The 21,337-nt window shown below is 37.8% G+C and overlaps 1 protein-coding gene and 1 long non-coding RNA gene across 10 annotated transcripts in view; one reads left to right on the top strand and one right to left on the bottom strand.

Moving 5' to 3' along the window:
• The first annotated feature begins 359 nt into the window (after nt 1-359).
• Nucleotides 360-20,093, top strand: LOC144212950 (uncharacterized). Of its 9 annotated transcripts, none has more exons than XM_077741157.1 (9): nt 360-590; nt 2,542-2,691; nt 9,707-9,816; nt 14,335-14,424; nt 15,638-15,785; nt 16,551-16,635; nt 18,442-18,535; nt 18,684-18,776; nt 18,883-20,093. In XM_077741157.1, the coding sequence occupies exons 5-9, from the start codon at nt 15,734-15,736 to the stop codon at nt 19,102-19,104; spliced, it is 546 nt and encodes a 181-aa protein (XP_077597283.1). In that variant the 5' UTR covers nt 360-590; nt 2,542-2,691; nt 9,707-9,816; nt 14,335-14,424; nt 15,638-15,733; the 3' UTR covers nt 19,105-20,093. The 9 variants fall into 9 exon arrangements, with proteins under 9 accessions (XP_077597283.1, XP_077597281.1, XP_077597285.1 ...); XM_077741155.1 differs by having other exon boundaries at nt 16,539-16,635; XM_077741159.1 differs by having other exon boundaries at nt 18,301-18,535; nt 18,684-20,093.
• The window catches only part of LOC144212951 (uncharacterized), a 23,837-nt gene continuing 21,973 nt past the window's right edge, over nt 19,474-21,337 (bottom strand). The window contains exons 4-5 of the long non-coding RNA XR_013329849.1: nt 20,066-20,151; nt 19,474-19,901 (exon numbers count right to left, since the gene is read on the bottom strand). This is a non-coding gene — a long non-coding RNA (uncharacterized LOC144212951). The remainder of the gene's footprint in view (nt 19,902-20,065; nt 20,152-21,337) is intronic.

Raw genomic sequence — 21,337 nt, 5'->3', positions numbered from 1 at the left:
TGAAGCTTAATAATGAATATAGTACATAGATAATTATTATTTGACATTTTTTTCCCCTGGTAAATAATACTAAAAAAAAAACGATTCAGTTGTTTAAGGGTAAACATTTTATCATGAATAGGTAGTTGGATTTTGGATTTTTAAAATTGAAATAGGTGGATTGTTTTGTTTGTTGCTATTTTGACCTCTGACCTCTTGGTTTACCTAGCCAGCTGAATAATCAGTGACCTCGGTGACTTGTGTTGCATTCAGCCAATCGATGGATGCGATGCTGGCACACTTGCGCACGAGGCTAAAGCTAAATCAGGCAACGTGGATGCAATAGGTGGACACCCCCCCCCCAACCCCCACCCCCCACCCAAACCAGCGTTTCAAACAACAGTGCATCTTTTAAGTTGAAATCGATGTCAGAGTAGGTGCAAATAGAAGCGATCAAGCGTCGAAACTGGGGAACATCTTTTGTTTTTCGTCCTAATCTGCAAAACGTGCAGCGATGGTAGAGTTGTGAGGGAGTTTTTTCAATGCAAAACTATATATACATAAACATTGAATGAAACCAGACTACCTCAAGGGAAGACCTGAAAAATAAGGTAAGCCAGATTTGTGCAGATTCTAGCGTCATTTATTAAGATGCATGATGTGTGGATATTATTGATGAAATGTTTTGGCTATATCATTAATGTGGAGTAAAAATGCACATGCTGATGGGAGATGTTGTACTGGTGTGTGTGGCCATAGCAAGCAATTAGGATGTTCCTCTTACTGGCCATCAGTGTGTTCAGATAGGTTGTGTGTATGCACCGATTTATGAAAATGTTTAGGGAACATTGGTTATCGGCAGCTCCACCTGCGCCTTTTCAAAATATTATTACTGTTGTAGTGACATGGAAATGACTATAGATGGCGCTAGTTCACTATTCGTCACTTCATTGTGGATTACTACTGTCATTTGACTTTAAATTTAGTTGAAAGAACAGCAATGGACATTTATTCAAAAAGTATCAATAGCTTGACTCATTCACTGCCAGCCAAGTTCAAAGTGTGTGTTGTAGTAGTTAGTAGACTTGATTCTAGAATCACTTCCCAGTTAAAATAGATTAGACGTCCATTACTGTCCCTAGGTTTTAGTGTGGGTGTGAATGGTTGTTTGTCTCCTTGTGCCCTCCGATTAGCTGGCCACCAATTCAGGGTGTCCCCTGCCTAAGTCAGATTGGATAGGCTCCAGCACCCTCCGTGACCCTAGTCAGGATAAAGCGTTTCAGAAAATGATATTCTCACTGGTATTTGACTATATTTGATGAAGTGTCCAGTGAGTATCAATGACACATAGAAGACCATTTTGTGAGCCCAACTTCCAGGCAGCTGTAAATTGCTTTTTATTGGTGTTGACCAGGTCTCCGGGGTCAAACTGCGGTTATCCGAGGCCGCGTGCACACATGTTCCCACCCCAAATTGCATATTCCATCACACACACACACACACACACACACTGATGTAGTTTGTCTGTGCGTTTGTTAATCTGAGGGCCAGATCCTACGGGGTCAAGCCCGGTAGATAAACTCCAACCCTGGAGCTTCGAGACTCTCGCAGATCTGCAAATCATTAAGCTCAAGGTGATTCACGGCGCTTTTGCCCCAAAGGATTGTGGGAAGACTCCCTCCCTTGCTCATCCTCGCTCTGTAGTAGCTCAGGAGAGCCACTCAAGGCACCTCTGAAGATAAAAGCGGCCTCAGCGATGACAGGCCGGGGATCTCCATGCAAATCATGTCTTTGTACATATTGGATCACGTGCTTGTGAGGCTTTGTGGGTTAAAAAAAAAAAGGTTCTTATTTTTGCTGGAACAATATTGCAATGCAAAATGACACGAAAAGTCCATTTTTTTCACCTCTGTAAAATTTAAAAGAAAAATTCCGACTACACCTTTCCCACCTTGAAAAAAATATCACTTGGGCTTCATTAGATGGAAGAATCCTTTCAAAACGTTTGAGATCTAGATAAAAAACATTATATTTTTGATATACCGTATTTTCCGCACTGTAAGATGCCCCTTCATTGAATGTCCCACTGGAATTGTTTTCCCGTTTTATTAGAAAACTGAACACTTTTACGAGATGGCTGTATTTCACATTTGATCTGGGTTTAAAACCAAAACAAAAGACTATATTGATCTGCAATAAATGCCACACCTCCACTAAATGCCTGGAAGGTTTTTGGTGTCAGGGCGGGGGCTTCTGACCACCTGTCATAGCTGCTTGGCCTGCGGCTAATTGGGATCCCAACCTTCTTAAAGCTTTTTGATGTCAGCACAGACTCATGTACCCCCTCTGACACCCACCTAGGTAGAGAGGTGATGATAAAGGCTCACCCCAAGGGCGAGCTTTAGTGACTCTGCAACTTTTCTTCGCATTAGTTCGCCGCCTCATCGTCAGCATTTGGCAGTTTCCAATGGCTTCCCTGTCATCGAGTCACATGTCCTTGGCGCCGATTGTTTTTTTTTTTTTTTCATTCAGCCCGACTGACGCCGTCTGATTTCCTCACAGGCTTAGCGGTCACATGACACGAGGCTTTGAAGACATCTCTATGGCAACCGTGTCATCCATCTATTCATTTTCAATGGCCTTTATCCTTGTCTGGGATAGACGGGGGTGCTGGATCCTACTTCAGGTGATATTCAGCTGTGGACCAAATGGGTAAGTCATGAAATTCAGTTTTTCTTATGAGAATTGTTCATGTATTTGTCTGTGATAGACATCAACTGGGTTTGAACATATCAAAACAATAAGTTGATAAGATTTTTTTTCTGAATTTACTTTGTTTTCAGAGAATAATTCAATTAGAATGAAAAAAAAACAATCAAACAGTAGAAACATTTTTAAAATGAGATAGCCGACTGTAATGACCACAATTCAAGGCCATTGACACCAATAGAAATTTAATGCATTTGCAGCCACATCTCCTACTTCAAATAGATTGGACAGGTATCACAGCCAATGGCACCTAAAGAGATAACTTGACAAAAAATGCGTAGGTGGAGACATTTGATTACGGAACACTTTATATCCTTGGCATTATTTTCAATGGGAAATTAAAAGAAGCCAGGATGACACATCAAGGGCTTCGTAAGCTTCTGGAAAAGTGTGTGTCGTGTGTTATCACGCTTATGCGGGCCACACATGTATACATCTTTTGTTTCGTGTGTTTTGAGTGTCTAAATCTTGATGTTTTAAGCCATGGCTATTTATACTTTTAGGAAGACAGGACCTCCAGCCTGGACCTGTCACACACACACACACACACACATAGTTATACACACAGTGTGTGGGTGTGTGGTGCCGTGCGCCATCCATTTTGGCTTCAAAGTCCATCAGGACAATGTGGCACAATCAGGAGCTTACGGGAGGATTTGAGGCATTTTGCTGCCGGGCTTCTCACACATAAACATACACTGTGTCGGTCTGTGTGTGTGTGTGTGTGTGTGTGTGTGTGTGTGTGTTATTTAGGGGGCATTTTGCTTTTTGTTGCCAGGCCACAAGCACATTCACAATAGACTGGACTAATAATTGTTTTGGAAAAATGCTTGTCAGTTTCTAGGATGTCTACATTCCTCAATTCCAAAGACAGCTATGTTTTGGTCAAATGTAAGGACGGAAATAGTTGTCAATTTCAAGCATTTCTAATGACAGAAATACCAGTAAATTCTTATGACGTTGGCATTTGTCATCTCTTTCGGTGGAAATAACTGTCAATTCCAAAGTTACTCATCAAAATTGCAATATCTCAAGATATGGCATTTTTTTTACTTAGTTTAAATATCATCCTTTAATTGTTAGAATATTTATTATTTGGATGAGTCAATGATAAAGGGCAACAAATTGCAACCTTAACAATAGAGATGGCCATGGGAAAAAAAAACTTCAAAGTTATTACTTTATCTTAGCTGACTTGATATATTATCGTGAAGAAAAGACCAAAAAAAAACTTATTTCTACATTGATGAATTCAAATTTGGCGGTGGTCCCCAGCTCTTTACAGATGGACTGCTGTTTATACCTTTTACATTGTATAGAAGTATCCATCCATCTTAACTTTTGGAATGAAAGCACCACTGCCCATTTGACCTTTAGGGAGCACAAGTGTATTTGTGTGCTTGTAAGAAGTCAGAGAGGGTCAAGATAAACCATCATCGACACCATTTAAGGGCTCCTCTTCTCACTCCCTAATGACTTCAGTCCTCCTTACTTTACACAAGATGTCCATTTTAGAAGGCATTTTTTATTTCACTTCTTCTTCTCTCAGTTGAGTCTCGTGGCAAAATGTGGTATTACACTGAAAGGCAGGAAAAAAGAAATACTAGGGGTTTCCCATATAGTATTCTAAAGTTCAGCAGCAAGGAAGTGAAGCTTGTAAACAAAGCCACCGTGTCAGGAAATCAGAGCGAATGAGACAACAAAGCCAGCAATCTGAAAAATCAGCGTAATCGCCACGCACTCATTTTTGAGGGGGGAAATTGCGCTATTTGTAATTAATGCTCAATTACAGTCAATGCGGTCGCCCCCAAATCCCTTGTGAGGTAGCACATGAGCCCCCACAGCTGGTGCACATTGGCCCGTAGAGCTCTGGTTACCTTGTTAAGGTGCACCGGCTTTTTCAGTTGATCCCGGACAGCGGATTGGCCTTCAAAAAAACAAAAAAGAAAAGAAAAAGTCTGCAGACAGGAGAGACTCATTTCATTTGGAGCGACAGTTTTTTTGTGTTCCATAACTCAATCTTATTAATGTGTTCTAGTGTGTTTATATTAGGGAACATTTAATATGCGAAAATGGAATGTGTGGTACTGCATTATTATCTCATTGACGGCAATTGACATCCAGATTATTTTGGCGACGTAAGGAGATATTTAAATACTTTTTTTGTGTTTCTTTGATTTCTGTTGATAAAACTTTGATGCAATTGACTTTATATTGTAAATATCTATTTTAAACTAGAATATATTGATAATGATTGGGAAACACTGCACTAACTATTAGAAAGGAATTAAAAAGTGGCAAATATCTATCATAGTTAAAGAAAGTAAAGCACAAGCTTCCCAGTAAAAATAGATGCCTTATCTGTAACTATCAATTGATCTAAAACATGACTATTACATTCTCATCTATCACCATTAATGTCAGCCATTGAGTTCAAAACAAAACTCACAAAATGAATTAAAAGAAAGTACAAAAAAGGGTGCTTAAATCTGCACCCTGAGGAATCCCACATTTGATCTCTATAGCGCCACGTATTAGGTCATTTCTTTTTAGGCGGAGGGTCAAAAGGGGGATGCAGGTTAGGTTCCCAAATGTCCCACGTGGATTATTGGCCGCGGTTGTCTTTGGTCATCAGACAGAAGCCGTCTGTCAGCCAAAGCGCCCGCTTGACTCGGGCTACCGCACCCAAGGCGTTAACACAGAGCCGACGCCTGACCGCCTCGCCCGGCAGACGGCGGCCCGGGGGCGTCCGATGGATGGCAAGTTCGGAAACTGAGATTTGTTGACAAACTTGCTATCATATCATTTGTGTAACCTAACTTGGGCGTGTCGTTTTGAAAGCCTTTACTATATCGTATAAAAACGTCAGCGTCTTAAGCTTTTTAGCACTCTCGCTAAGCCATCTTTGTATACAAACTGACTGACACGTCCGCTCGTGAGTTGCCATTGCTGACAGTTGCCCGTTTCCTGGGCGCCATTTCGATAAAGACGACATTTTGACCCCTGCTCAGATCTTTAAAATAACAACGTTAAAAATCCGAACACTTGGGCGCTGACAACGAGAGGTCGCGTCCTTACGCTAACACCCAACTTCAACCTTTACATTGCATAATGCACTTAATCCTTTCTTAAATATTTTTTAATAGATTCAGATAGGGCAAGTGTCTCAAACTTTCAGCCCGGGGGCCAACTGGGGCCCACAGGACAATATTTGTGACCCCCAATTTGGCATGTGAGATTAAGACATTTTCCTAAAATAATTTGGAATAAAATGAGTTAATTGAAGGAGTCCTTTTGGGAAGAAAAAAAAAAATTTAATAGGTAATAAATAAGTCATGAGGAATTAAAGTCAAAATTTTGAAATGTACAACAAATAAAGGGAAAGAAAGAAATTTTCAACATTGCTTGTTTTTGACATGTTCGTGAGGATAAATCATAATAAATTGGAAAAAAAAAGATTAACACCCACTGCCATCCTTCAGAAAATGAATGAATGAGTTACAATGTAGAGAAAAAAATACTGCAAAATCACATTGGTAAATAAATAAAACAATGTTAGGATCCATTTAGAGGGGGAGGCAAAAATATTGCTTTAACTTTTTTGCAGTCAAAAACATTCACGCTTTACTCTTTGATGGAGTCGACGCTCGATAGTGGAAATGAGTTTGCACGGTGGCTTTAATTCAAACAAGCCCGGACATAGCAAAGTGGATGAGGGCCAACAAAAGCCGGGCGTCCTCCGCGCCATTCTCTGGCGGTAGAAGTCCTTCTGGTACGCAAACAGTGGCAAAAGTTTGACGATGTGTACACGCGGCTTAGAGCCGCCTTTAGCCGGCCAACATGTCCGAGCATGAATGACGGATGCCGCTTTGTGTTGTCAAATGTACGGGCCCAACCTTACTGCTAGCGCCGGATAACGTAACCTTTGATAAAAACTTACAGAAACCAATGAAACACTTTCGCTTCAACTCCATAGACATTGTGCCGCTCCTTCTGCCGTGTGACCCTTGGCCATTTGGGGGCAGTATAATGAATGATACAAAAAGCGCAACGCAAAATCAATGGATGCAAACAAGCGACTAATGGACTCATTTCCATTAGGCCAGCTTGTTATCAGTATGTGCGTGCGTGTATTTGCCCTGAGGCATCCCGCGCTCGTGGGTAATCCACGTTGACCGGGGGGCTCCGTGCACCATTACAGGTCAGGGCTCCAAACAGAGGATCAACAAATTCCTAACTAACGAGAGACAAGGGGGGAAAAGACTTTGTCCTTATCGTCTTCCTCCTCCTTTAAATGACAATGTGGCAAAATTGGTGACTTTTTCTTTACTACTTGCACACAATTCTAATTACAGTGACCTTAAAATTTGTAAAGAAATTATATATTATATATTCTACATTATATATGTGTATATATGTGTATACATGTGTATACATGTGTATACATGTGTATACATGTGTATATATGTGTATATCTATGTGTATATCTGTGTATACATGTGTATATATGTGTATATCTATGTGTATATCTGTGTATACATGTATTTGTATACATGTGTATGTATGTGTATATGTGTGTATGTATGTGTATATGTGTATATATATATATATATATATATATATATATATATATATATATATATATATATATATATATATATATATATATATATATAGATATATATATAGATAGATAGATAGATAGATAGATAGATAGATAGATAGATAGATAGATAGATAGATAGATAGATAGATAGATAGATAGATAGATAGATAGATAGATAGATAGATAGATAGATAGATAGATAGATAGATAGATAGATAGATAGATAGATAGATAGATAGCTAGATAGATAGCTAGATATATATATATATATATATATATATATATATATATATATATATATATATATATATATATATATATATATATATATACATATATATATATACATATATACATATATATATATATATATATACATATATATATATATATATATACATATATACATATATATATATGTATATATATGTATATATGTATATATATATATATATATATGTGTATATGTGTGTATATATGTATGTGTTAATATATATGTATCATCCAATCTATGGCTGTCATTGATGATATTTGTGTGCAGGCCCTTAGCCACCTTGGGTGTCATTTGGGGACTTTTATGTTAATCTTGCCATGCATGGGAGCAGGCGCAGTAAAACGCCCACCCCCCCCCCCCCCCCACCCCCAAACTTCCCTCCCTAGCTTAAAACAACCTCCTCTTTCTGTGTGAGCAAAGGCAACACGGTACATACTTGATGATGGATGGCGCTTTCTGCACAGTTTACTCTGCAGCGAAAACGCCTTTGAGTGACTCATTTTTCAGATTGAAAGAAGGAGGGAAAATATGGGCACGCTCAGAATACATCACAAATATTAGTCGTTGCTGTGAATGGGACAAAGAAGAAGTGCAGTTGATTCAAAGTGGACCTTTTGTATTATCTTTTGTTGGTTTTGGCTTCTTCTACTTTGCCTTTTAGACACTTGAAGAAAAACAACAACTTTATTGAGGTCTGAAAAGACGCTATAAAGCCCTTGAAAACGAGTATTCGATGTGGCCTTAATACACGCATTGGCTGCTTGATTCAGTGTACTCAACAGGGAATGAATGTTTCTACACCGACAAAAACAAACAAAGAAACTGCATTTAAATAAGAGTATCACTTAGTTTGTCAAAGCAGCGTGGGAACAAGCACCCGCACAAAACCCGTCAGATCACACACTCGTACAAATAAGCACACCCAGAACAATCACAAAAATGAGAATGAATCATCTAGTATTGAGATTCATGCATCAGATTGATAAATCGTGCAAAAACCAGAGTCAACCTGTGTGAGGGAATGAATTCATTGGGATTTCTATCAAGATCAGACAAAGGAAAGAAAGGCAGTATTATCAGACAAACAGAACAAAATCAGCCTCTCCGGAATTTAGTGACTCTGTCTATACAAAAAAATTGGTACAGTTGTATTAAACCTCGAGAATTTAGTCATGTCTCGCTTCCCCTAGTCTGAATTGGTGGCTATAAAAGCACATGGGATTGGTCAACTCCACGTACAAAGAAGTCGCCTTCACGCTAGCTGCCGTGTTTATTAAAGGTACCCCAAGCCCCTCCCTTTCTCTTTTTGTCAACGCCCTCCCTGTTTTATTTATTTACCCGCTACTACGACGACGGCGAAAACAAAATCAACTGGGATGTCAGATCTATAGGAATCTAAAAGGGAGCTAAAAACCAACTGACACAAGACAAAAAGTCTTATGTATTTCACCGCAAATTTGAGATACAAATGCTTTGCGTTGCCAACGTGGAACAAATAAAGATGTCATTTTAAGGCAGCGCCCTACAACGAACTTTTTTTTCCTTCAAAACTGTTCCAAAGATTTTTTAAGTTAAATGTCCAAATAGGAGTTAGTCCAGTCTAGTTCTCAGTTGTTCATGTTAAATGAAGAACCATATTTTGTAAGTAGACTTTTATAGTTCAGTGCGACTTATATACGATATACGTCTTTTTTTTTCACTCTGACCACCAACATGTTGTGTTTTTATACATTTTTTACCCTTTCATTGTGCACTTTTTGGCTAGTCTGAAAAATACTAACTCAAAAATGTACCATAATATGATAAAATTATCAGTAATTCATCTGCAACATATCAAAAAAATGTGGTAAGTCTACTTTAGTCCTTTGTTTATGTATACTTTGTCCAAACATATATCTTAAAAAATGATTATAAATGATTGAGCAGGTCGAATTCAATTTGTCACATAAAAAGTCATTGTTAGCTAGTCATCTCATGTAATATGTTGAATAAAATGTCTCAAAAAGTGGATGGAAAGTGATGTTAAAAAAGAAAGACATGGCATTTGTTTAATCAACTTTTTTTTGTATCCCCACAAGGATCCCGGATGAACCTGGATCTTATCCCAGCCAATCACAAGGGGCGTGGATGGACCTGGATCTTATCCCAGCCAACCACTGGTCAGATCCTGAATTGGTTGCCAACAAAGGTAAGTCCAATTTAATATCTAAAAAAAAAAACTGTATAATGGTTGAGAAATTCTCCTGAATTTATATATTTCTAAATAATAATTCAATAATCAAAAATATTTCATGGTTAAAATAAATAAAATAGCCAAAGCAGCCAGAATAGGGTTCGTAGTCTAAATAAATACAGCTCACAAAAATTGGGAAAAAAATAATACTATTTAAAAATAAATATGAATAACAACTCTAATAGACTTCATGAGGCAGTTGCTGTTGAATTCAGCAAGCCTTCAAAAATGTTGTGTCTGGACCGGTCGCGTCCACGTTTGCAAAGCGAGACCCAATAAAAACCCTCCGAGAGTCGCACGCACTCCCAACAGCGCTTCATCACAATCCAGACATTGATGAAGAGCCTCATCGGGCTTGTAAAAGCGGAGATGGCCCGCTTTGAAGTGAGCCTGACACTGTCCAGACGCAAGTCTATGTGTACTACTTAGCCCGTTCGTGTCTGTTTGTCATTCCTGAGTTCGAAACGTGGATGTAAACAATAGCTACAAATGGCGATCTGTCGTTTCAACCCCATCGGAGGCGATGGCCCTTGAACCACAACCATCGGCCACTCGCCCAGTCGAAACTGAACAAACGATGAACGCTCGTAGGGACGCGATAGCGGCCAATGACTAACGTGACCATTTATTTGCTAATTGACGCATCGTAATCAGCTCAAACAAAGATAAGCGCACTAAAGCTGGTTAGCTTTGCCATTAAAATCAGGGAATACTTGTTCAAGCGCCCATCAGAGTGGCGCGTGCTGGTGAGGACTGGGGTCCGGCAATAGCCCCACCCCCAAACCTCACCATGAATCTCCCCATCCCCAACCTGTTTGACGGTTATTGAAGAGGCAAGTGTCAGCGTACGTCCCGTCACTTCGTAATTCTTGTCGCGTCTTCCTACCAAAGGCTCTAATGCATTCCGTTTGACCTTCCGGGCTGTAAATCAAGTAGCGGGCCTCGCGTCTTCAAAGTCTGTGTGTGCATCAGTATCCATATTTACATATCTGTGTATAGGTCATGCTAAAGCCTGAAACTTATTATGTTCAAATGGGAAATCTGTCACAATGAACTGTGAACCTCCTCGTGTTATAAAAAATGAAACAAAGCGCGACAAAATGCGAAAGATAACCTTAAAAGATGGAACTTGTTAGGTTAAATGGGACATTTTAAATTGATCGCTTATTCTCGCATGGATCTCAGTGGGTGCCGGAGGCTTTCCTAGCCAACAATGGACAGCAGCCTGACAAAAATGTGAAATTGATGAAATTAAAACATCAAACCGGCTACATTGAAATGTCAAAATTGAAGTATAACATTAAAATTGGAATAGGAATCCTATCATGTTAGAACGTGAAAGTCATTATGATAAACTTAAGACTTGCAAATGCAACATTTATAATGTCAAATGTTAAGCCTATTATGTTAAAATATTTTCAATACTTATATTTTATATTACAATACATTTCAAGCTAAAAAGGAGTTGCAAACGAGGTCTTTATTGCCTTGTCTTTACTATACTTATACATCATCCATGTTGATCTATATATAGAAATTCAAACTATGAAAAAAAAATCTATATATCTATATATATTTTTCAATTAAAAGTGCGTGTACACACTTTTGGGCAAATGTTCAACGTTATCTGTCTTTTTGGAACATCCCAAAATACTTTTTTTGCACTTCCTGCCCTAGCATGTGGACGTCATATCATAAAATGTAGGATTTGTCGGTCTAACAACAGCAACATGGATTTGAAAAGTAGATCCAGGCTTGATTAAAAGCGGTCCCGTTGCCGACATTCCCGGCATTCCCGCGCAGCTCCTAACCCCCCGACAGCCTTCAATGATTAACGTTCCCATGCGGGGCTTACGGACGCTGATCGCCGCAACCTTTTTCTTCTTCTTGACTTTTATTAGACCCGCCGCCGACCTTAATTTCAATGTTTGCTACAAAGCGCTACTGTCAATTAAATGCTGTGCATGGGAAAAAGTTGCAGCTTGGGGGGGGTCGGATGCTGCAAAAGGATGCTGCGTGAGGTCGACAGGGGGCACTAGTTGGCCTCCCTGGCCTTTGCGTTGAATGGGTGAGGGGATGTCTAACATATATATATATATATATTTTTTTATTTTTATTAATCACAAATTTAAACCTTTGGTCACTACGGTAGACAGCTATTTAAAAAATGGACACTTCACTTTTAACATTTAATTTCTGCTACTTTTGGCATAGTTACTAGATTTAACTGTATTAGTGTACAATTATATTGCAGTGCTTAATTAAATAGTTTTTGCAAAGTGATTGCAACAAACACCCCAGGAGAAAAAAAAGAATGGGTGTGTGCCCACATTCATTTTAATTAAAAAATTATTTGACCAAACCAATTGAGCGTATAGCCCTCACGACCTCGGAATGTCCATGTCAGGATTTCTTTAAAAACTTTTTAAAGGCTCCCTTTTTTTGTGGTCATCTAATGAGGGGGCAGCGAGTGTGAAACCTCATTTTGAAGAGTTAATGAAGGGCCTTATGTCAACAAGCCACTTAAACCGCATACAAGCAAGCTGCGGATTGAAAATCAGAGGAACCAGGATGAAAACGATGTGGAAAGATGGTCACTAATGTCTTTGTTTCGTGGTTTTTTTTTTAACACTACGATAAAGCGAGGCTTTTGTGGATTCATGCTATTTTATCACATCCAAATTTAAATCATTCCGTTGGGCAAAACGCCAGACTGTAAGGAAAGCCTCAAATACCCTAAGTACACATTAAAAGTACTACAAAGTTAAAATCCTCCAGGTTGTATTGCAGCTTTTGAAATTGGAAACGATCTCCTCAAAAATGACAAATCTTAGCCAAGTGCAGTTGTCAGTTGTTTGAGATTTGGAATAAAAAAAGATCAACTACGAGAATAAAATTCTAAATCATTCTTCTACAACATGACAAAAATGGAGACCACTTTAGTCCTCAATGACTCAGATATGACTCGTTTGATCAATTATCGTTAAAAAAGTCAAGATTGTTGATTAGATTAGATCAGATAATTTTATTTATCCCATATTCGGGTAACTTCATTGTCACTGTAGCAAGAGGGTGAGAATACAGAAACAGTAAAATACATTTTAGACATAAATAAATAAGGTAACAAATAAATAAAAATATATAAATGTATATAAAAATAACTACATAAATACATATATAAATAAATCTATGAATATATCTAAATAAATCTATAAATATATATATAAATATAGAAAAAATAGATCTATAAATATATATATATAGATTCAATATATACATAATTAAATAGATCTATATATATGTATATAGATTAAATATATAAATATACAAATTAATATATAAATACCGATATAGGTAAATATATAAATGAATATATGAATAATAAATAAATAAGCATGTTGCAAAGTTGTTGACCTGGCTGAATTCAATTTGGAATCGCTATCCAGTAATATGACTGGAAATAGAGTTACCCCATTCGTCTCATTAAAAATATTGCATGAAGTTTCTCAAAAAAGTGTATCATTGTTACACAAACAAAGAGCAAAACTTAAGACTTAAGCGCCTTGTGATGAAAGCGGCAAAAGCATCAAGTGGGATGGCTGAGAAACCTTTCCAAAAAGTAAACTTCAAAAAGCAACCCATAATAATAATAATCTTGATCATTTTTGGGTTAAGTGTGGGGTCAAGCAAAGCAAACATATGGCGGCGCTCCTGAAGTCGCTTGCGACCGAACCTTTGCGCAAATGTCATCCCCATTGCGGTCCGTTTTAAAAATAAGGGGATAGAAAGAGTTAGGGGGGGGGGGTTAGGATCAAAGATTAAATCTTCCGAGGGATATGAAGGCCTTAACTTTACTATGGAACAGCAGAGGTAAGCCGACGCCATGAGAAAAAAATAAAAGAATATGTGCCTCGGGTGGAATAGAAATATGAAAAAATTAAAAATAAGAGATGGAAGGAGTTAGGGGGGGTGAGTTCAAAGGTCAAATCTACAAAGGGAAATAAAAGAACTTAAGTTTATCATGGAAAAGCAGAGGTAAGCCGACGCCATGAGAAAAAGGAATAAGAGCCTTGGGTGGAAATATATGTAGAACGTGGGATTGCTGCTTTCCAGGCTGAAATAAATAATGGCGTATAGGCCTGAGATTTACAAGCTAGAAAAAAAAATGTATAAATCAAAAGAAAATGGTGACTTTTTTTAGACTGATTTATACAGAATAGAAGTCAAAATGTATACAATACCTAAGTAAAAGTACAAATGCAATTGTATATTTGATATTTACTGTTAAGACTATAACTGGCAATAAAAAAATCACAATTTCAGCTGTGTATGACAAAAAAATAAGGCAATTCTGCCTTTAATTATAATATAGTGTCAATTGTGATATGTATTTGTGTTTTATGATAAAAACAATTTAAAGAGTGCGGCTCCACTGTGACAATTTACTTACATTTTCTTTTTGTTTTTTAAAAGGCATCCAAGAAGTTGTACATCCTTTTCTTTGGTGGTCCATCAAGGTCATGGCAAAGCAAGACCAGAGGGAACTGGTGCCCCTCAGACAAGGTAAGCTAATTAGCTAATTACAGAGGAAGCAAACTTGCGAGTGTTGTTGTGGCCTTTGGCTGCGTGGACGCGCCGCAATGCGAGCGAGTCAAACGCAATTACCAGTCATTAGAGGATTTCCAGATAATTGTGGCAACTGCAGGAAGTTCAATCTATCTTCTTGTTGATTGCGGGGATTTCAAGAACCCCCACTTTTCAATTGTAATATTGGATGGAGAAAAATGACACGACTATCATCAAAAAGATCTTACCGACATTAACTAGATCGATCTCTAACATTGTCAGATTATATATTTATACATTTATCTATATGTGTATATATATGCATATGTATATATGTGTGTATATAGATATGGATATGTATATATATGTGCATATTTATATATGTATATGTATATATGTGTGTATACATATATGGATATGTATATATATGTGCATATGTATGTGTGTATACATATATGGATATGTATGTGTGTATATAAATGGATATGTATATATGTGACTATGTATGTGTATATATATATGGATATGTGCATATGTATGTGTATATGTGTGTATATATAAATATGGATATGTATATATGTATACATATATATATAAATATATATACATATATATATATATATATATATATATATATATGTGTATGTATATATTTATATGTATATATGTGTATATATATATGTATATATGTGTATATATATTTGTGTATATATACCCCATGCTATTATTTTTTTAATGAAACAATTCATGATAAATAGTTCATTTTTTACTATTAATAGTACAAGTCATTTTAATAGAAAGTCGAGTAAATGGGAAAGGAAAGTCCAGTAATGTAAAGTACTGTACGATGAGGTAAGGTAAGATAAGATTCCACTCTGTGGGTATAATGAACATTTAAATGCATATGAAGCCAAATTCATTACATTTAAAGCAATCAACAGATTCATTGGCTGGCTCGATTGTTACGAATGTTCCAATTTCAGTGACATTGTCAATCCGTTTGGATTGGACGTCAATCACTGTCACGGATGACAAAAGAGTTCATAACTTTCATGCAGAACTTGTTTCTGCCCCGCCATTCAGCCGAAAGTTAGAAAAAAGCAAAGTGGGACATCATGTCGCCGTGTCCGTGTCAGCTATCTGCATAATACTCCAAAGTGCTTACAGACAAACTAGTTGATCCTGACCTCATGTCTGCTTCTCTTGACAGGATGGGATGGTGGGGGTCCGTCCAGCTTCACCCATGCTTCTTGATTGGCTGTACTATCATTAGCATCATCACTGCTAAAGACCGCCTACGCCCCCCATGACCCTCCCAACTTCTTACATTCCTTCGCAATGTACATGCAATACAAAAGGTGGGTGACGCTCTGCCCGTCTTGACTTCATTCCTTTCTTTTGACACACACACACTGAAGAAAAAGATAGCAATATGTAGTGAGGTCTATGTTTTCCTTCAGCCAGGTACCTGTAATTCCCGCAGGGGGGGATTTAGTTGTGGGAGAGAAGGGGACAGGTGAGGGCCAAATTAAGTGGTTTTCAGCCTACGAGCAACAAACAGCGCTATGGATGAATACTTTCTAGAAATACAGGATTTTTAAAAGTTCTTTTTCATTTATATGCACTAGAAAAATACAATTGAGTGTTAGTTCTCTTAAATAAGATTCTTTCTGCTGAGATACACACTATAAAGATATTGTTAGACCCCTTTAAATGTTTTGTTTAGGTGTTTTTATGCATAGAAATACATGGATATTGTTAATAATTTAAAGGTTAAATTAAGAAAAAAAAACAGGTGCAGTATTTATTTTTTATTTGGAAGCTTATGTTTCACAGAAGAAAATAGAGATAAAAATTAGGAGTAGTGATGAAGAATAAGGTTAAAAAAAAACTTTATTTTGTATTTCTTGACAATTAAAAAGCCTATAAAACAAATACAACTTACAGTATTGTACATAATCCATTCCATGCCTTTGTGTGCGTCATCACCCTTTCATGAAAAGATTAGAGAGTGTCCGCACACTTTTGAAAAACTTTCAAGATTTGTTGCTCGCTTGAATAAGGCTTAAGATTTTAAATCTGATATCTGCTTAGCAAAGTGTGATCTTCAGTTTATGTTACAGATCATACTTTGGGCCACGCGTTGGAAGACCACAAACATGGACGCTGGCCGCTTCGTCTTGTGTGGGCGGGGCCGCAGACCGACAGGTGAGTCGATGGAGTAATTGGTTTCCTGGAGAGGATTAACTTGTCAGCCGTGGGCATCTCCCTTAAACAATATGCCGGTAGTGTGGATTCCTGGTGACCTTGGCAACGAGAATCTTTTTTTGCACAGTCTTTGTCCTTTTTTTGTATCGCAAACCTTTTAGCGATATATAACACGTTGGTTAAATTACGCTCTTGGGCACTTAAGACTAAGATATTTTTATGATTGACCAGGAATCGAAAGAAAAATATGCTTAAAGCAAACGTGACCCGACTTCCTCTCCAATTTTGTTCATAAGTCCTCAAGGGTTTTATTTTTTAGGCAAGTAAAAGCATTACCTCCTTGTTGTAGGAAATAACAGGGATGGGCCGTGAGCGGCAGCCCTTTCCTTTTATCAAGGGATTTACATTTGATTGACACGGAGAGAGCATCATGACACATGCACAAAATAGCAGCTGGCTGGAGGGCAAAAAGTGGAAGCCATTGAGCGAGGTTCCCACCGCGCGGCTGTATGACAACGCAAGACAAGAAAGAAATACAGAGACAACACACGCCCAATCCTTTTGGTCATGTCTAAACAAACACCCAATGAGATCGGACCACATTGGCATGTTAGATGCGTGAATGTTTTGAATAATTTTGCTGAAGGGATGTCAATATAAATATATAAATATAAATGTGTGTGTATATGTGTGTAAATGTGTGTGTGTATATGTGTAAATGTGTATGTATGTGTATGTGTAAATGTGTATGTATGTGTAAATGTGTATGTATGTGTATATGTGTAAATGTGTATGTATGTGTATATGTGTAAATTGTGTATATGTGTAAATTGTGTATATGTGTAAATTGTGTATGTATGTGTATGTGTAAATTGTGTATGTATGTGTATATGTGTAAATGAGTATGTATGTGTATATGTGTAAAAGTGTATGTATGTGTATGTGTATGTGTAAGTGTATGTATGTGTATATGTGTAAATGTCAATATAAATATATAAATATAAATGTGTATGTGTGTATATGTGTGTAAATGTGTGTATATGTGTGTAAATGTGTGTGTGTATATGTGTAAATGTGTATATATGCGTGTAAATGTGTGTGTGTATATGTGTAAATGTGTATATGTGTATGTGTAAATGTGTGTGTATGTGTAAATGTGTATGTATGTGTAAATGTGTAAATGTGTATCTATGTGTAAATGTGTATGTATGTGTATATGTGTAAATGTGTATGTATGTGTATATGTGTAAATGTGTATGTATGTGTATGTGTAAATGTGTATGTATGTGTATATGTGTAAATGTGTATCTATGTGTTTGTGTAAACGTGTATCTATGTGTTTGTGTAAATGTGTATGTATGTGTGTGTATGTGTATATGTGTAAATGTGTATGTATGTGTATATGTGTAAATGTGTATGTATGTGTATATGTGTAAATGTGTATGTGTATGTATGTGAATGTGTAAATGTGTATGTATGTGTTTATGTGTAAATGTGTATGTATGTGTTTATGTGTAAATGTGTATGTATGTGTTTGTGTAAATGTGTATGTATGTGTTTATGTGTAAATGTGTATGTATGTATATGTGTATATGTGTGTGTATATGTGTATATGTGTATATGTGTATGAGATAAATGTACAAGTACTACTGTTTTGTCTCACAGGTTGGTGGTCTAGTGGTTAAGTCATCAGTCTCCCACATCTGTGGACCTGGGTTCAAATCCTAGTTCATGCAAAGATTTTCCCACTATTATTCAGGTAAAAGAACAAGTACTAAGAACAAGTACTACTGCCTTCTCTCACAGGGTGGTGGCCCAGTGGATAAGTCATCAGTCTCCCACATCTGTGGACCTGGGTTCAAATCCAAGTGCAGGCAAAGATTTTCCCACTATTGTTCAGGTAAAAGTATAAGTATTAATGCCTAAGTGTTTAACTGAATAAGTCTTCAGTAGTGGATGAAGTATTTTGTCCAAAAAATTACTAAGTGTTTCACCCCATTTCCTTGGATGAAATATTTCAGTACAAGTACTACTGCTTTCTCTCACAGGGTGGTGGCCCAGTGGCTAAGTCATCAGTCTCCCACATCGTGGACCTGGGTTCAATTCCCAGTGCAGGCAAAGATTTTCCAAATATTGTTCAGGTAAAAGTATAAGTATTAATGCCTAAGTGTCTAACTGAATAAGTTTTCAGTAGTGGATGAAGCATTTTGTCCAAAAAATTACTAAGTGTTTCACCCCATTTCCTAGGATAAAACGTTTCAACACCCTTGTATAAGTGGGGCACGAGTTGGTGTAGTGGGTTGCACACTCGCCTTTGCACCGAGAGAACGTGAGTTCGCTTCCCGGTGTCGGCGGTTCACTGACCAAGCAAGCGGTCGAGGGTCGGCCGAAGGCCGACCCGAGAACGCCTTTCGCACGGACAGGTCCTTCAACTGTCTTCCGAACTGCCGAAGGCAGTTCGGAATATAACCTTTTGCTGAAAAGTATGACTAAGTGTTTAATATAAATAAAAAAGTTTTTTCTTTTTTTTTTTCCCTTCTTCTTATTCCATTGACCAATTCTTCTTCCCAAGTATTTTCAGCCAAACGACAGCAGCGGGAATTGAACCCAGGTCTCCCACACGGGAGTCCTGTGAACTAACCTCTGCGCCAACCAAGTGACTACACTTTTCTTTGTAATCATTTGAGTGTCTTTCCAAGAAGTCCACAGAAACAACTAAGTGAAAAAGTGTCCGAACCGGGAATCGAACCCAGGTCTCCCACACGGGAGTCCAGTGATCTAACCTCTGCGCCAACCAAGTGACTACACTTCTCTTTGTAATCATTTGAGTATTTTAAGAAGAAGTCCACAGAAACAACTAAGTGAAAAAGTGTCCCAACCGGGAATCGAACCCAGGTCTCCCAGACGGAAGTCCAGTGATCTTACCTCTGCGCCAACCAAGTGACTACACTTTTCTTTGAAATCATTTGAGTATTTTTAGAAGAAGTCCACAGAAACAACTAAGTGAAAAAGTATCCGAACCGGGAATCGAACCCAGGTCTCCCAGACGGGAGTCCAGTGAACTAACCTCTACACCACCAAGGAGCCACAGTTTCCTTTGTAATCATTATAGTGTCTTGACAAGAAGTACACAGAAACAATTAAGGCAAAGGAAAATATGTCCCAGCCGGGATTTGAACCCAGGTCTCCCGGACGGGAGTCCGGTGAACAAACCTCTGCGCCACCAAGTGGCTACACTTTCCTTTGTCATCATTTGAAGGTCTGGACTACAAATACACAGAAACAATTAAGACCAGTTAGTGTTTTCTATCAAAATTTGAATGTATCATGAAAAACAAACTAATAAAGCAAAGCCTCGAATGCTGAACGCTGACATTTAATTATTAAACAGATAGATAAAATAAAAAACTATTTTAAAAAAACGACTCACTTGACAAACAGCTCATTATGGCGTCGACAAACTGCTCCTTTTTGGCCTTTTTGGCCAAATTCTCTGCTTGTCTGCTCGTTGAGGAACTGAAAAACAAACAATGAAATGATTTATTTTTAATCATAAAGAGCTATAGGTAACAACACAATGTAGCCAATCTGTTTGCATGGAGCTGCTTTGCTTCTACAAGGCTTGATGGACTAATCTGGATTAATGAAACCGTGATATTATCTTTTTACCAGTAAAGTCAAAGTGACATTAAAACAGTTGATACCCTAATTAACAAAAGTTTTGAAAGGGCAGGTTTTTTTTCCCCATCTGCATTTGACAGTGTGATCAGTTAGATTGGTCAGTCATTTGTTAACCTGTGAATGAAAACATGATGGTCTGATTTGCACCAGTGCTGATGAGTCACAGGAATGTGACACAGTTGGTTTTAACTTGCACGCCAGTGCCCCGAAAGACGAGCGGGTCCTCGATTGACGGCAAGCCGCCCGTGAACACCCCGACATCGGTGTGGTGGATCAGCTGAAGAGCTTTCTGATCAACCGTGAAAGTTGGGCTTAGGTGAGAGTCAAAACATTGAAAAACACTTTCTTTGTAATGCTGCTGCAGAAACAACAAGTACAATAAGACACATTTGTTAAATGCACGCTTCTTTAAGAGTGTCAATCACAGCTGAGCTTTTGTGAGTGTGTGGGATTCTACAACACATGGCTGACACATTAACGCATGTTTGATTAATGAAGCCACCTTACCCAAAACACCCCACTCCTGTGACACTACAAAAATGGGCGACATTTTGCGAGGCAGAATCCACAAACATGACCTGCCAAACTGCCATGTATTCCAGTAATAAGGCTGACAATTGCCAATGTGCTGTATATAAAAAATACCTGAAAAGCATTTGAAAGTTTAGATTTTCTTTCTTTTTAAATGCATTTTTTTTGTTTTTGTTTTTAAATGACCCAAAAATAAATGTTCCCCTTCTACCTAATATCTTCATTTGAATTTTAGCATGAAACATAGTCAACACACATGATTTACTTCTTTGGGGTGGTAAAAAGTTATGTGAGGGGCCGGAACCAGCCCCCGCTCCACTACTTTGACACCTGTGCATAACTACCTCCAACAACATGGACAACACACTTACTAGTATCACTGAAATGGGAAAATAGATACCTCATTGCACAAAGTTAAATGTTAGAGGTAAACAAACAATGTGCAGACGCAGATCACAAGCATTATCTTGATCCCCCGCCTCGTCCCTTT

Source organism: Stigmatopora nigra, chromosome 19, assembly GCF_051989575.1.
Source record: "Stigmatopora nigra isolate UIUO_SnigA chromosome 19, RoL_Snig_1.1, whole genome shotgun sequence".
NCBI classification, from domain to species: Eukaryota; Metazoa; Chordata; class Actinopteri; order Syngnathiformes; family Syngnathidae; genus Stigmatopora; species Stigmatopora nigra.
This window is presented reverse-complemented; position numbering and strand designations above follow the sequence as displayed.